The sequence below is a fragment of the Drosophila guanche genome, unplaced genomic scaffold, assembly GCF_900245975.1.
Source record: "Drosophila guanche unplaced genomic scaffold, DGUA_6, whole genome shotgun sequence".
NCBI classification, from domain to species: domain Eukaryota; kingdom Metazoa; phylum Arthropoda; class Insecta; order Diptera; family Drosophilidae; genus Drosophila; species Drosophila guanche.
In genome coordinates this window covers 6869921-6887781 of record NW_022995747.1, presented here as the reverse complement: position 1 = coordinate 6887781, position 17861 = coordinate 6869921, and the positions used below count along the sequence as shown (strand labels likewise).

General features: G+C 43.0%; 1 protein-coding gene across 5 annotated transcripts in view; it reads left to right on the top strand.

The window, feature by feature from the left end:
• The first annotated feature begins 337 nt into the window (after window positions 1-337).
• LOC117582733 (tyrosine-protein kinase Fer) overlaps window positions 338-17861 on the top strand; it is a 28442-nt gene continuing 10918 nt past the window's right edge. For 3 of the 5 annotated variants that reach the window (XM_034270663.1, XM_034270662.1, XM_034270659.1), the window contains exons 1-3: window positions 338-468; window positions 2052-2361; window positions 4509-4696. In XM_034270663.1, coding sequence (XP_034126554.1) covers window positions 2166-2361; window positions 4509-4696 — 384 coding nt within the window. In that variant the 5' untranslated portion in view covers window positions 338-468; window positions 2052-2165. Of the gene's footprint in view, window positions 469-2023; window positions 2362-4508; window positions 4697-17861 lie in introns of those variants that run through there. The other 2 variants (XM_034270660.1, XM_034270661.1) reach the window with 2 other exon arrangements.

Here is a 17861-nt window from a genome sequence, read left to right as displayed (position 1 = left end):
GCTCTCTTCCTCTGCGAAGGGAGTATGAAAAACTAATGAGAATCACCAAACATAAAATAGAATAAAAAAACTATAGACAATATAAGGGTTTTGGTAATTATTTATATATTTAATTATATAAGTTAATTTTTATTTAATTATTTAAATTATTTCACAATATTTGCACATTCATTTGTTGAATTTAAGACAAAATTAAGGAATGAAAACAATTTGAAAATTGATCAAGGGTATTTCTGTTTGTAAGGTGGCTTATTTCGCGCACCTTTTATGCGCACGTTCACAATGAGGCAATATTCCCCATTCACGATATGACAACAAAACCAAGCCAGTATGGTTTCTACCGCCACATTGAATCCATTGAATCCATTCGTGAATAAAATGAATAACTTTTTGAACCGAGCGTGAATGAAAATGTCGACCGCGTCGGACACACCAGAAAAATAGTGTAGAATTTGTGAATTCAGAAAAGTACGTTGATATCACCTACAAAAATATGATTAAAAAATAATAATAATAAGTATATTCAACAAACATACATTTCTTGGCCGCGAAGCAACAAAAACCCGACGGTTGGCGCTTTTAAACGAATTGAACTGTTCTGTTGATATATTCGGTGTATATAATAACGACAAAAACAAATATCACCTACAAAATATTTAAAAATGAGCATTCAACATCCCTAGGGGATTCGCTTCGAGTCTAACGGTTCGTTTTCCTTCCGGTTTTAAGTTTTCCGCAGTTTTTCGATTTCGAAATATGAATTCGTCGTCGTTGCCTGGCGTCAACGTTTGATAAAGATTTTGATACGATAACGATCTATATATAAAATCATGATTGTGTTTAAAACCTTGCTCTGATTACGCAAATTGCAGTGACAGTCGCAGTCCAAAGAGAAAAGAGAAAATAGAGATTCTGCGGTAAAAGAGTTCTCCCCTTTGCCCACTGCCCGACCATAAACCAAAAACAAATTCAGATCGCCTTATCGGATCGGGTGTTTGGAGATTTATTTCGTTATTGCTTAAAGCCGAGCACTAAAGTTTTTTGTTTTTACATTTTTAATTTATATAACGGTGTGGTTGTGCTGTGCGGTGGTTCCTGTTCTGGTTATCGAAGAAGATCCCCCAGTTAGTGGTTGTTGTTGGTGCTGCCTAACCCGTTTATGTTTTACCCGACTTGGCCAACTCCGATATGGGGAGCGCAGTGGAGGGGCACGCACATACAAACAATGCATCAAGTTGTTGTTCTGGCGCATCCATGTATCTGTAAGATACACGTACTTGCCGCACACACCTTGTGCCCCTCAGTGTTTCCTTATTGACTGACGACTGGCTGCTCCTCCACTCCTCTTGCGCGGCGGCTCTTGGGGCAATGTTTATTTTTGTTTGCCATCCCCACAGCAAGCGGGAAAAACAAGTTTTCCTCATCGAAAAAACAACAACAAAAAAGCCACAACTGCGCCGTAGCTAAGCTCTTGGAAAATACTTTGAGAAAAGTTCAAGTGAAGACAACTGTTGCATTAAAAATACCACAAAATAAATGCATACACATATAATTTTACACTTTGCAATAAGTATCTCCCCACACGGAGTTCGAGTTAAGTTGCGGCAAAGAAAGAGATGCGGAAAATGCGTTAATTAGCGGATAAAAAAGTATCTGCCAGTGACTCGAATAAAGCCGTTAATCAAAAGCCGGGACGGGTCGGTGTGTAATTAGCAAATGTCGCGGCCACAGAGAGATATCTACATAAAGAAATTCGAAATACAGCAAACAAGAAATATCAACGCATGTGAAAGTTTATTTTCTGGCTGCATACCAGAGCACATAGGAAGGAGTGTGTGTGTGTGTGTGTAATTTAACCAGGGTGGACAAAAAAGTGTCAAAAACGCGCGTGAAAAATCCAACCCCCTCCCCACACCATACATAAATATAATTTGGCATGCAACAAGTGTTTGCCATATGTCCGCCCGAATCGGTTTTCCCTCAGTGTTTTTTCTGGTGTTCTGCTCGTGCAATTTAATAAAAGTGAAACTCTTTACCCCACTTCCATCTAGCTCCCCCGTTAATCGCAAAAAACTGAATCATCCGAATGGTATTCCTATATCACAGAGAGCCCTAACGAAAATAGTGCACATACAGTAGAGAACATATAGAAGAACTCCATCAAAATGGGCTTCTCATCGGCCCTGCAAAGTCGGGCCGCACACGAGGCGCTGATCGTGAGGCAGGATGCCGAATTGCGTCTCATGGAGACCATGAAGAGATCCATTCAGTTGAAGGCCAAATGCGACAAGGAATACGCAATCAGTTTGACAGCTGTGGCCCAACAGGGCCTGAAAATCGATCGGGCTGACGAAATGCAAGGTAAGAAAACAGCCGAAAGAGCCCAAACATCCCCAATACCATTTCCATTCCCATCCCTATTCCATTTAGAATAGCGTACAGTCCGTGGTAGATAAGATATCATTCCAGACAGCAGTCAATTGTTTGGTCAATAATGTTAAGAGTGTTTTGCTAGTGCAATTCCAAGAAAAGGCCAAGCCTCTGATTGGAGTAGAGACCACACTGCCTGAAGATAAGTGTTTGCGTTCATGTTTTGCTTTGCTTTGAAATCGCGAACATACATTATAGGGCACTGACTGAACGCCCAGTTATGATAATTGTGGAATAAAAGTCTTAATTAATTTCGTGATAGAAGAGAGGGTGCTAGTTGTGCTGAAAGTTCTGAAATTCGAGTTGTGGAACTTTTTCTTTTGATCATATTTTAAAACCAAAAACCAGAGTGACAAAAGCCATAAAATCTGTGAAATCAAAGCCGGAAAATACTGCTCTTTGAAATTGTTAACATCTGTTCCCCAAAATCTGGTAACATAGTTCAAACAAAAATGCACATTTTATTAATCTTTCGACAATGCTTGAAAGAGATTTTCTTTTGAAACTTATGTATGTTGACATGTAGATTACTCAGAGAATTGTTTCGAGGTTTCCTCGGTTATAGGAACCACCAGTTATCACCCATTAGTCAGAGCATTAAAGTCGTTTCCAATGTTTCCATCTGTTGTTGTCGATAAACTGGTGGATGATGCGCCCGGCAGGGACAGTCAATGCCCCTTGTCCCCAGCCGAATGACGCCAAATGTACAATCTTCATACAAACCAGAAATAACTAGTCACAGACCCTTAAGAGAGAGAGAGAGAGTTATTAAAGCCCACATGCTATTAAGTTGGAAAAGGAAGCATCTGTGCAGTCATATATTGTTCATATATCTCCTCTGAGCGTCTTGCCAAAATCTAGTTCCCTTCCTATTGTTGTTTGTGCTCCGGTTACAGTGTGAATTTTGGCAGTCTTGCCATCCAAAAAAAAAGGGAAGTTTCCGGAGGCAATCGCGTGACTTGATCACATTTCCCAGTGAATAATACGCGTAAGGTTTTATTTCAAGCGATTTGAGATAATCACAAGACAAGCAAATTGTTTTCAACTACCGTGCTCTGTGTGGCATCATCAGCCGGACAGGACTCCAGCTCCAGCTCCAGCTCCATCTCATGTGTGTGCTGTGTGGTAATTGCCCTGGCAAAACGTTCTGTGTATCTCAAAGATACTTGCACTGCACTACACTGCACTGCACTAAGCTCATCAAAGTGTCGACAAAGTGCAGCTGTCCGGGCCCAGTGCTGCCCGTGCTCCGCTTTGCTATTACAACGAGCAGCACACACCCCTCCGTATGTGGATGATATTCATACCATAATTGCTATAATTTCCAGTCTGTGTCAGTTTTGGGGGGCCTGGGAAATGTTTCTGTTTGCTGTTTACATTGCCAAACAAACGTATCCGCTGGATCCGAGCACACACCACACACGCACACTCCCTCACACAGACAATGGCCACATAGCGAATGATTTAGTTTGGACCATTTTGATAGTTCCACACACAGACTGCAGCAGCAGCAGCAGCAGCTGCTGCCTCGTATTTTATTCTCTGCTGACTTCTCAGATTTGCCTCTCGTCTCACCTTGACCATGAACTTGTCTTGGGAGCAGCCAGCCAGCCGCTCCACAGCTCCGATTGCAACGAAACTGAGTTTCAAATAAAACTTAACGAACCGTAAAAGATTTTGGCCAACTATTTTGTTTCCGTTTTGTTTGGCAACTGCTTCAGCTAACAACTCTTAAGCATAGCTCAAGTCTTTCTCAAAAGTGAGGCTGAATCATTGTCTGAACATTGCCCCAACTGGTAAATGGAGACAATTTCCATGAGTCACAACTCTGTGGATGTGCAATTTGATGATTAGTTTCGGATTTCGCGGTCATTGAAACGGTGTGTCTAATCAAGATATTGTTTATCGGCTTACTGCGTAGGTATAATTCGAGATGCAATGCAACCAAATGGCCCACATTCAACCTGTTGGCGATTGAAATCAAATGCCTAATTATCATACATTAAACCAACATTGCTTCCCTCTTTGCTTCAGCTTTCTCTTTACCTAATCAATTGATCTGGTTTCTCGACTTTCAGGCAGCCTCATCACAAAGTCCTGGCGATCCTATATGGATGAGCTGGACCAACAGGCCAAACAGTTCAAATTCAATGCCGAGCAGCTGGAAGTGGTCTGCGACAAGCTGACACATCTCTCACAGGACAAGCGAAAGGCGCGCAAGGCCTACCAGGAGGAGCATGCCAAAATTGCGGCACGCCTCAATCATGTGAGTGTCTGCGACAACACCTTAAATACTCGTACCCCCAAAACGTTCTCGTGCCCAAAACATATTTAAGACGCACCCCAAACGCAGTGCAAATAACTCATTAAAGGCAAAATGTACACTGGGGGAAAAAGGAAGTGATAGTAAGAGAGAGTTTTAATGGAATAGAAAGGATTATCATGAAGTAAGTGAAGTAATCATTCTTTTAATCATTCGAGTTTGATTTGATATTTCATTTATGAACGCGAGATAAAGTGATAGGCTTTTTCCAAGAATTTATAAATGCTAAACACGCTTTTGGGTGTTTACCTCAATGCCAAATCTCTTTATGATTTCTTCAAGTGTATAAATTAATTTATGATTACCATTGAGAAGTAAACAACTGAACGGCCATAACAACAGCAGTAACGGAGTAACAAGTTCGGAGCTCGTGGCTCGGAACGGATCCATGAACCTATGGGACTCACGCCCACAGCTGGCTTTTGTTGTTTGTCTTCTTCAGCCTTTTGCTGCTTCTTGGCCATTGTTCGATGTTCTTATATTTGTATAATCAAAATAAATATGATTATGCTATTGCTGCGGAAAAGAAGAAACGAACGACTTGGGGAATACGCTCGTATTTAAGCGGCTTAAGGCTTAAGGGGCTTGTAAACAACACTTGCAAAAAGGAGAACGAACACCGCAAACGCCTTTGTTAGAGCCCCCAAAACCACCGCGTACTAAATCAATCGAAGTGTTTATTTATGAGTCGTGTCGTGTTGTGTGAGGAGCATTAATAAACAAGTTTATTAACCCATGGGGCATGGCATTAGAACCACAGCAGCCACAACAACAACAAACGAGTATCGAGAGCAACACAAGCATGACGAAGGGTCAACAAATTGGGCTATTCTGGTCGTATGCTGGTCCTCCTGTATTTACGGGTGCTGACAGCAAAATTAGCATTTGACAGACAACAAAGACAACAAAGTCGCCAAAAAGGTGGTCATGCGACATGTTGCACACAGAAAGATGTGTAGCCGATGTGGCAAACAGCAAAAAGGCCAACAGCCGCTGCCAATGTGGCCCCGCCGATGACCCAATAAAAATTGTTTGCGATTCTGGCATAGAATTCTGGTCCGGTCCGGTCCGTTGCCGCTGGCTACTGTTTTATATCTTCCTGCGGCCTTTGTCAAATCTAAACAAAAGTCTTGCTGGCCGTTGCATCGCTCTGTGGCTCAACACTCTAGTATTATTTATTTATTTATCTCTATCTGTATCCATCAATCTATTATTTGCTTGTTCTCTGCTGCAAAACAAAAAGATATTTACGCCGCAGTTTTTGCCAAAACGAAATTTAATGGCAGGCACAGAATGCCAATCAAAATTTCAGCAATTCGTCGAAGATTTCTTCTCTCCTCGTACGAATTTGTTTATGACCGGTTCAAAGTTTAATGTATATGATGAAATCTGGTTCCATTTGCGACTATTTCTTTGCAACAATGGTGCTGCGCTGCTCTTTCCACTTCATCATCCATAATGTGTAATCGAATAAAAAGCAAACTTTGCTGCACACAACAGCAAAAAATCGAAAATGCCAGTGGCAACAACACATGCTCCAAACTTGCGCCAAGCTCCAGTCAATTGACAACAATTTAGTGAAATAGCTATAAAAATTACTAAGCAGACAGCAGCTGTAGCAGCAGCAGAAGCATACAATAATAAAAGGTTTACCAAGGGACCGAAGCATTTGTTACTCTTGCAAGAATTATGTAGAGGAAAAGGAAGAGTCTGTGGCCAGCCAAAGTCATATATCTGTAGATCTACTATGAGTAGTTTGAAACATCAATAGTAAACATATATAAAAAGCACAAACTTAAATCAAAGCCTCAACACCCACTTAAAGGGTATAAAAAGCACAACAAAATTCTGGGTAAAAGACTCCAAGTGGAAGATGAGTTGAGTCGAGCTCGCCTTTGGCTTCGACTTGAATAAGTTGGAGCAGTCAACGCAGCCACAACTCTTGGCTCTACAGTGTAGAGTGTACACCACCCACCCCCCTTTACCCACTTTATCCCATACTGCTTCCAGTTCTTTTCTTTCTTTATTGGACTTTGACTTTATAATATTTGCGCAATGGTTCGAACAGAGCAGCAATGTCGCTTCAGTTATTGTCGAAAGAGTGAGCGAGAGACCGACTGAGCGCCCGACCGACCGGACAAAACCAAAGAACCAGAGGAGCGAACAAAACCCATCGAGGAATTGTTGCTGTGCTGTTGATTTAATAAGTGTCTGTCTGAAAATGGGTCGCCAAGTCGCTTCGTACATGCACGTGTGTCCGCGGGAGTATCTGAGTGTGTGTAAGCGGACGACTAGTGCAGCTGTATACTACCATATACAATATATGGTGTTGATGGATTGGAATTGCTGCTATTTGCTGCTGATGGATTGGCATTGGATTATTGAGAGCGCTCCACAAACAATCCACTTGGCAGGGAATAATGCTAAAGAATAAAAGTGATTGGTTGTGCTTAGATGAGCTTAGATTGGAGCTAAGAAGAATAATGTTTTTAGTGATATGTTTTTATGGCGTGGAATTATAATCAAACTAATTATTACTTTTGCTTTTAGTCCTTTCATTTCAAACCAATAGTATTTCGTTTTCGAAGAAACTGCGAACAATCTACTGATAGTTTGTGTCGATATTGCAAACTTAATTAGTTGTCCGTCATTTCCTTAAGTACTTTAATTCATGGCTACTTGTAAAGTTTACAGTGGTCTTTATCTATGCCAATAAATACCCATAAAAGTAGTTTGATAAGGGAGAGGTATTCCACGTCACAAATTTAAAATCAATATCCGCTTAGGCCTAAAACTTTTAACAAATCGAACTTCAAAAAGAGTTTATGGTTTCCTTAAGGGGTGACTGGAAAAACTTCATCATTTATCTAGCAGACTGTCAACCAAAAATGTTAAACAAAACATTTTGACTAACTGCGACGCTGGTTATTAATTGACACCACTTAAGGGCTCCTGACTACGCCCCGCACTATGCCCGCACTCAGCTAATGGATTTGGAATTGGTTTTAATGTATCTTTGTATCTTTTGGCTTGTCAAATGCGTTGCATACGCCCACCCCGCCTGAGTGCGGGCATACCAAGGGAACGCATTAGTGCGCTTCCATTTCCGGGTGGGTTTCCACACACATGCCACACATGGTAGCAGCAGCAGCAGCACCAGCAGCAGCTTTTCTGGGGCTTCGCACTGGCTATCTTTTGCATTGATAAACCGCAGAAGGCATGCTGAAATTCTCCGAAGCTCGATTTATTCTGCTGCCTGAGATACATTTCTATCTGCGCTTGGCATTGAAATTACTTGTCGAGTCGTACTCGTATTAATTACAATAAGTTCAATTCAAGTATCTTTATGGCTTGCACAACAGGCAACAATCGGTCGTCTGTCTGCTCGTCTTGGTATGCCAGATAAGCCGATAAGATATGGCTGTGAGAAGTCGGCGCAGAGCGGAGTGGATATGTACAACAAACAACAATTTCACTGCACACAAATGCAGTAGCCGCATTTGTGGAATAGATGTAGTATCTATCCGATCCACATGGCCCCACCACTTGAAGATACTTCATGCAAAAGTGAGCGTGCCATCGTCTGATTGAAATTTCCCATTAAACGCATACAAATCAAGTCTAATGGGGAGGGAGGGTGGCCTCTCATCCAAAGAGGGTTCGGAATGCTCTGTATATTATTCGAGTGTCGGCGCCAAAGTTATTTTTGCGCCCCCGACCGAATGCTTCGTGGCATGCCTTCACTTGATAGTCAATTGGTTCTATACAAAGGCCTTTGGACATCCATTTAATTGAGCTGCATTGACCTGTGCGTGCCCCCTTGGGAGTTCTCAAGTGTCTGCAAAGTTTTACCCACATTTATAATTGCCGCACGCAGCTGCCGCACAAAGGAACGTGGATAAAGCCCATGGAAACCAGAGATAGATTTGCGGATGAACCAAATGAATGCAAAACTAAAGTTTGCGAATAGTTTTTCGGGCAATCTTGGGCTTAGGGAAACTGTATACGCGGAGACAGATGGTTTCGCACCACCAGTTGGGTGGAGTGTAGGGTTGCAAATGCGTTTGTGGCCATAAATTCTGAATGTCTTGATCCTTAAATGCTGTAGCCCATAAAATGGCACAACAACTTAACTGTTTGCCGGCTGCGTGGGGGTTGTCGGACCGAGGGAGTCACACAAAAAGTTTCTTGACATTGCGACAAAAGCTGCACAAATTGCAGACCAGGCCAGGCCAGGCTGGCGGCTGTGGCAGACAAGACACACACATGCTGTTGCTCCTGCGAACACAAAGACAACTTGTAGATACTTTTGGATCTGTTTATCTGATAGTCACTGCCATAGGTTGCCCGGCCATGTAAGCCCAGTGATTTCCATCGTTGTGCAGCTGCAAAACTCAGTGTCTCTCAAACTCCAAGCTCCAAACAGAACTGCACGCAGCATAAAAATTAGAGTTGATATTTGTTGACAACAAACATGTGGCAAAGTTTGGTTTTATGGTGGGGTCGTGTCGCGTGCAACGCTCAAGGGGAGATCTGGGTCTCCCCCAAACTGAGTTTTGGATTGGGGGTAGCTCCATAGATTGTTTAAACGAAACTTGCGGTCTGCCGGACGACGTCATGGCGTGCGTCTGGCTCGGGGCGACAAGCGCCATAGCCTGGGGTTGCTTTCCCAACTTCCCTTACGTACATTTACACCCAAATGTTTTGTGGGGGTTGCAGGCATAATTGCCATATAATGGAACTGGCATTGGCGCCGCTTCAGTCCCCTAGACTGCGGCCCAGACCAAAACCAGAGGCCAGTTCCGGCTGCAGTTCTCTCTGACTTGCAACTTTCTATCGTCTGTGTCTGCGTTTGCGGGGCCATCGTCTGCTGTTTGCGGAACTATTAACCGGCCATCTTCCCAGCCATATCGACATGGTCTGGAACTGCGTGTTTGCCAAACTCCAAAGACTCTGCGCTGCTCTTCGCATTGGCAATGACAATGATGACGCGACTGATGATGATTACTTCCGTCAAGTGGTGACATTTTCCACAGGGCACACGGAGCCACAGAGCTTTTCCTTCGTTCCCTACATGGCCGGGGGAAATCTTGCAGCTGCGGAGTGGCTGCTGTCTGGCCAAAAGCACAATTTTGGTATTCCATTATCTTCGCTGTCAGAGCTCCATTTGCTGGCTGCATTGGAAATGAAGCTGAAAATGTGCAGGGGAAATGGCGTTTTATTGAAGGTTATTTCTATAACCTTGAATTTATTTGGAACTTCCTTTAAATTTTCCTATAAAAACAATACATACCCCAACACCAATATTTCCCAAATTACATCAATAATAAACGCATTTTATAGTTCTTAGGTACCGCAAAATACATAAACCTTAGGTAAAAATAGTGACAAATTGTTTTTTATAGTTGCAAGTTCATGTGTTAATCCACAAAAATCCCCAAAAAATATATGTAAATTCAGAATTTGTGTGAAATACTTTTATTTCCCATCTCGTTTACAGTCCATGACTTATTTATCGCATTATGAGATTTTAACTTAATGCATTCCCTTTCCATTTATTCGCTGTGCTTTTATTTCTTCTTTTTCCGGACTCATTCGAAATAACATTAATTATGTCTGCTGATTCCGCAGCTATAATTTTTTTTGTTTATGGCATAAGGTGTGGTATCGTTTTTGTTTTGTCGTTGTATATTTTTGTATTTTCTTCATTACTTTTCACTAGGAAATTAAGAAAGATAGCCGGAGGGGTCTACTAGTTGATTCGCCCACGCCTTCATTTGATGTGAGCATCAAGCAGCAAAAATTGTTTACTTATAGCCGAAAACAGCACCGGAATCCTGTTTATTTATAAACAACATTTCTTGCTCGCTAAATGACGACAAATTATAGCTATTTCATTGCTGTTAATTTTCTAAAGAAATGAATATACCCGTCAGCATGGCCCGTATAGCCCGATATTTCCCTTTCGCCCACCTACCATGATTCGACTTACAAGCCACACGTGTCTTTCGCTTGCATTTACATTTCGGAAAGTCCAGTGTGGTGGCAAATTGAGTTAAGCCTTTTGGCCAACCGCAAAAATGGCAACAACAAAAAAGAAAGCAGCCACCAAAAAGGGGTGGCAAAAGTTATGCAATGCAAGAGAGGCTCAGAGAGGGGCTTGAGTTTTGAGTGACAGCCAGACGGGCTGACAAACGACTGAAGAGTGAACCACTGTGTGCAATGTCAAGCATCAGGGTTGTCAGGTCGACAGGCAGACAGTCAGACAGTCAGACAGGATAGGACAGGACGCAGCCCTCCGATGGTCGCCCGGACAGACGCCGACAATGCATAAAAGTCACTTGGTCCACACGCAGGGTCCTTCTGGCTGAAATTCTAATAACGTCCCAAAATGTCAACACCATACAGTGGTTGGGAATGGGAAATAAGTGGCGCAAATATGGCTTTAAAATAAGAATAAAAAAGTTTTGTTATTAAGTTTTAGGATCACTTTTAGCCAGCACAATTGCCTGAGTTTAATCTGTTTAATCTTCATAAAATTTCTCGAAATGTAAGTTTTCATTTGTGGTTTATATGGCGCTACTTCCATTCACATTAAGTGCTCAAATCCATACTATATTTACATTCCCCTGGGTCTCTAAACCAAGGTACCTTGCTCATATACCGTCACACACTTCCGACGTCATATCCTCCCACTGCCGCAGTCTGCGGGCAATTTGTTTCAGTCCCGAAGCATAGCCAAGTGCCAACAAATTTTGTGCATGTCATGTACGAGTAGCCCTATGTCCATGGTTACAGCCTGGCCCTTAACTCTTTGGCTTTTGGTTAGTGTCCGCACTTGGGTGCACAGACGGCACAGGCTTGTGGCAACATTTGGCAGAGCAACAAAAATGGCAACCTTTTGGCCCTCATAGATATGTAGATACATTGAGCAGCATTCGGTGCAGTTTTTGATTAAACTAATGGATGCCATAAATCTAAGGCACAGCGGCCAACAGTTGGCGGCAAACTTTAATCAAATTTAATGCTTGTGACACCCCAAAAAATTCGCACCGATTGGGACAGGGCTAACAATTAAATTGGCAAAGCCATAATCATGGGCATTTTATGCGGCACAGACAGCCATTCTAATGGGCAAAGTTAGGGCCAGGCCAGGCCAGACAGAGACGGAGATGGAGTTTCGAGTTTGGAGTCATGCGAGAATGGGGCTGTCTGCGTCTAGCTCTGTGCCTGGCCTCTGATAATGGCAACGCCGCCGCCATTAACAAAACGCATTATTGTTCGTAATTTTCTGTCGAACTCTTGAGAGTAGGTTGGTTGGGAAGGGCGAAAGCAATTTTACGGAACGAGCTGGCGGCAATCAACAAAACTCCAACATATCCACCAGACACGCCCACGACATGCCGGCACTTTCCTTGAAAACGCATTCAGTTTTTCTTTCTTTTCGCTGTGCAAAAATATTCACGTTCCTTCAGTTTCCTACCCACAATAATTTCCAGGGTTGTGGTAAGATTTTGTAGGTTCTTTTTTTTTTACGGCGCCAAACATGGGGAAGATGTTGTCGTTGTCATTGTCGTTGCCCGGCGGCGGCATTTTACGCTTCCCTTGAATATTGCTCATACGCGGCGTTAGCTCTGGACTGAGCGAGAACCCAGTGCAGAGAAAATATAGTGGAAAATTGAAAACCAACGAGAGAGAGAGAGAGAGATAAAGGCTGGCAATGGCTGGGGATTGCGGGCTGCGGACCTGGGGGCTGGTCTGTGTCTGCGTTAATTCGGTTTTGCTAATTTGGAATGGCGCCAAATTGAAAATAAAAACTTTGCAAGCTTGTACACCAAAAATCCCCCTCACGGCTACAGTAAACAATCGATAATACGGCTGGCTAATTGAAAGGTTTGCCAAGGGTCAGGGGCTGGCAACGGGTATCATGATTTATTGCTAATTAAATCAAGTAAGCGCGAAATAAATGGTATTCGATTTTAATCTATTTCGGGCACAATTATTACGTTTTTTAGGGGTTTGACTTTCATTTACTGTAATATCTACTAAATCATATCAGTTTTAGCTAAAAATATCGTTTAATTCGGTGCCTGTAGAGCTCTATAAACTTAAATCTTTTTGTTTCTCCTCTCTCATTATATTTTTACTCTCCGTCTGTCTAACAATTTGCCTCTTATTGTTGCCTCACACTAAACTGAAATTAATGTTCGCATATTTTGGGTAACTAATTTATGCTGCACAAAAGCAAACATTAAGCCAAACATCGACCAGATCATTGTGCATCCATTGAAAATGGGGAATTACGTAGCCGTCGCGTGTGCTGTGCAGCAGCAGGGAAACGCGACAGCTGCAGCGTCAAAATGAATACCGGCACAATTGTTTTTCATATTCAGAAATACTCTTCGTATCCCGAATGCTGCCTCGATTTTATAGCTGCTAGAACTAAAAATAAAAATGGCGCAGTGCAACCAGTGACTCAATCGGTCGTGTCTCTTTTTGTTGCTGCCCCCAAAAATTGCAAACCAATTGACGTGGAAACGATGGTCACTTAAAGCCAGCAGGGCATAAAACCACCTTTATTATTCGTTGTTTTGGAAACCATAAAAGTGCTTATGGGGCATAGGTCATGTCGAGGGGCGTGTGTGTGGCGACCCTGCCGACTCTCCACCTGCGCTTACCTTACCTGCCTTCCGCCACCTCTCTGCCATCAGCCATCTATGTAAATCAATCGATTTCCTTTCACAAAAATTCACCTTGAAATGCGCCGCCCGCTGTGCAATCCAGGGCTGGTAAAGCCCAAGGGCCAGGGGCAGGGGTGCACAAAAAGGACAACGAAAATGTTTTGTTTGCGCTCATTAAAATGTACTTGAACAACCAGTCAAGTGTACACAGAGAAAACAAAAAAAGGGTTGTTCTTGGAGCGTGATTTCTTAAAGGCTTAGAGGGTAAGGAAAGCAATTTCAGTTATTATTTTTACAGACTTTAAAACAAATCTATCGCTGCTAGCTGTAATTTCTGGAGGTGTTAAGAATGATCACACGAATTATTTAATTTCACATTTTTCCTTTATGTATTTCATATTTTTGCCAAGTGTAGAAGGTTGACGCAATCAAAAGAAGACATTGCTTTATGCCATAAGGGAATGTAGACGACAGACGACAGACGGCGACTTGCTTATAAAAGAAGGGAAAACACCAAAGACAGCAGAAGACTTGTTGGCTGTAAGGGAAAGGTAAAAATCCAAAGACTTGTTGTCTCTAAGGGAAGGTAGAGAGCAAATGGGAAAGGGACTTAGATAAAAAACGCACAGAGTGAAGGTAGCATAAAATGCATCGAACAGTGAAAATGACAGCCAAGCGATAACACTGCAGAGAGGAGCCAGAAAATTTCGTTTTTTCTTTAAGGCACGCACAAAACCGCCGCAGACCCAGGACGAGGCGAGAGTTGCTCATTCATTCAAGTTCCTACCACAATTGGGGTCATTCCAGTTCCAGCGTCTTGATTAACTCTACGCGTACTCGCCTCACAAGATTTACAGTGTGTTAATTGATGAATGTGCTAATTCATGAATTGAAAGTGCGAAAGTTACGTGAGGCGCCCGCGAACGCAGACCAAATTATGATGAAACATGAGCAATGAGTCAACTCAAGCGTGGAAATTAAGTGGAACGGCAAACAAACAAAACATATAGAAACTTATACAAAGAAAGAGAATACAACATAATTGTTACAGGTATTTTCCTATTGATCTTATAGTTCATTTTACACTCCCATTTTCTGCAGACCAAGTAGTCCAAAAAATTGCTCAATCAATTCCCTAAACTAGACCCACCCTCGCTATTGGCCAACTGAATCGATTTATGCTATCGCTTGCACCTTTGTTTGGGCACAGCCCCACCTTTTTGTTAACAATTAATTTTGGCATTACAATCGTAATTAAAATCGTTTAGGCAAGACCCCAAAAGTCGCAACAAAACTAAGAGCCGAACAGGCAGACACACAGAGAGAAACACGAGGAAAGCTGGCCAATTGTATTACCATTACCAATATGACATTGAACTCTGCTGCTGGCAACAGTATTCAAACACTTTTGACCACTTAGGGATCCGGGGCCCACCCTTTGCTGACCATTTTGGTCAAGGCGAAAATGTGAACTAGCGCTGCTCTGCTCGGGGCCAGTGCCGGAACCGAGAGCATGCTACAAAATAGTGACAAAGTGCCACTAGAAAAGCCAAACGGGCCAAGAGTCTGGGCACTGTTGGGGTTGGCTAAGAGGGGCGGTCTATGATTATTTATGGCCCAGAGACAATAAGCGGTCCGTGTCAATGGCCAACAATGACCACCAGCAGTGGTGATGCAGTGGAACGTGCCAGAAAATGAAAAAGAAGTACGAATAATGATAATAATTGTTGTATGGCTTGCTAATTTTTGTAAGGTCACCCAGCTACAAAAAAAACGAGAAGTGGGGTTTTTTTTTATTGGGGAACTGAAACTGGAACTGGAGACTTTGGGCACTGGGGTGGCTTTTCCCTGTGCCAGTTTCTGGCGACTACCCAGTGACGCTGATTGTCAGATGAACTTGTTTCACTTGCGGATTTTCCATGCGCCACATCCGCATCCGTGTCAGCGACAGAGTCGGCAACGTCAGCAGCGTCAGCGTGTCGGGACGAGCCGAAAGTGGAGCAGAAAACCTGAAAATACTAAAAACATGAAGAAGCAAAAGCAAATCAAACTACAAACTGCCGCAGCAGCAGCAGCAACAGCAAAGGAAAAATCCAAAACAAACAAGAAAAAGTCTGGTGTGTAGTTGTTTCTGGTTCTGGTCTCGGTCTTGTCTTTCGCGCATTCGCAAATGCTTAATTGAAGAGATTTGGAGTCAATTATTGCGAAAGAGAAATTCTTGAGCGTAAAAACTTTCGAGCGTGAAAGTCCGAGAGCGACTCTGGCTCTGTCCAATTTGTGCTGGAAAGCCGACAACTCGACTCTGATCCGGCAGAGAAGTGATTATGATTCGGTGTGCATTTTGGCATTGCATTAACACTAATCAGAGGGGATAATTGCCGCTCGCTAAATGTGGAACACGCCCACAGACAACAACACATGCCACATGCTACACCACACACAATGGCAATCACATAATTGCCATCTAAATGAAACAAATTGGAAAAGTAAAGACAAATCAAATCAAATCAAATCGGTGGTGTATACAATATCTGCTTCTAATTGCCAATTTACGTAATGAGCCATTGATTGTCTGGCAATTACTTCGCGAACTGGAGCACACAGTCAGAGTATCTCTTGAGTCTCTGATGACGCCAAAGCCGTAGATATATATGTATCTGAATATGCAGTATTTATGCATATTCCATTTCTGATAAACCGGTTAGCGCGCACTTGTCTCTTCTCGCCGTCATTTCAGTCTTCTCTACTTAGTATATTCCAAAGAATTCATTTTAATTTACGCTCAAAGTAATCACAAGATCGACCCAAAGTTGATCGCCCTCGCTCCGGCTGGTACGAGAAATGCCGAAAAAGCAATAAGAAAAGAGTCTCCACCGAGAAGAAAAGAGCGCAGCTCTAACAAGGCCATAAACAATTAAAAGAAGTGACAGACTATGTATGACAATAAATACTAGAGAAACACAAACACAAACAACAACAACAACAACAGCAGCAGCCCACAGATCTCACGTAGTTGAAATGATTTTTATCTCTTGTGTGTGAACTTTTATTTCGTTCTTATATGTTTTGTTTTTTTCCTGCTTTTGTCTTTGCCAATCTTTATTTTTTTCCATTCCCATTCCACGAAATTCAGTTGCGGACAGTGGGAATGTTGATCCCCTCTACAAAGGTGGCGCTTGTTTCGTTTCAACTTTCCTAAAGACATAGATATAGATATAGATATAGATATAGATTTAGGTATGGCTAGTAGCCCGATATGGTCAAGACCAATTTGGCTAATGATTCCAGCGCTGAACTTACGCCGATTGAATATTAATCAGAATTTTCGCATGGGTTGGAGGGAAAAGTTAGCTGGAAGATCCACAGATCACACGATCATTCAAGTGTTAACACATATCGTGGCTGGTAGTCACACCAAATCAAAGCCCTAAGAACCCATAAATTTGTGGCACCATCCAAGAGGCTCCTTGTGTTCTGTTTTGGGTGTCCAGATCCCAGCGTCTCATATTGCACGAGTTCTAATTGGAGATGCGGCTTACCATTAAAATTAAGTTGCCGCCGCCTCGGACGCGGACTCGGTCTCCGATTCGGAGCGCGTTAAAAAGGTTTTCTAACACGCCAACAGGCAGGAGGCAGGCAGGCAGGCAGGCAGGCAGTCAGGCAAAGGCAACGATCGAAGCAACTTTCCGTCTGGGGTAACCCTTTTTCTGCCTCTATCTCACAGTAATCTACGCGCATGTGCGGCACATTCGTATCTTTCCAGTCATTTTCAAGTACACTCTGCCTGCCTGCCTGCCACGGAGATGCAGGCCAAGCATGGCTATGGGTTTGGGTTGAGCAAACAGCTAGCAGCTGTAGCTGTGGCAGGAGGGGAAGAGTCGGAGTCAACGGCAAACAAGCGCAGACAACGTTTGTCGGTCAAAATCAAAATCAGCCCCAGCCTTTGTTCCTTCAGTTCCAAGAATCGTGGACCAGTTATGAAACAAGTCTGCAACATGCACACACAGGCACACAGCGACAGCAGCAGACACGGGTAGAGAGGCAGAGAGTGAGCGAGAGCGAGAGAGAGACGGACGAGTAAACAATAAAGAACCCAACCCGAGGGCTAAACGTATTGGGCCCAAATCTGGACTTCAACCTGAGAGACTTGGGCCTGTGCCTGTTCCTGTTCCCCGAGTTCGAGTTTGAGTTTCGTCTCGTTAGCTGCGCCTGCGCACCGGAGCAAAATACTTTATGGATCTGGAGACGTAGTCGGGGCTTTTGTACCTGCCACTTGGCTCTGGGCTTCGCTGCGCTGCGGCTGCGACTGCAACTTAATTTCTTACTGGTGCTGGTGGTGGTGGTGGTGGTGGTGCTGCTGCTGCGGCAAGTACTTCATCATGTTTGGGGAGCAGTAAAAATAAATTAACAAAAGCCAGTGAGGCAGT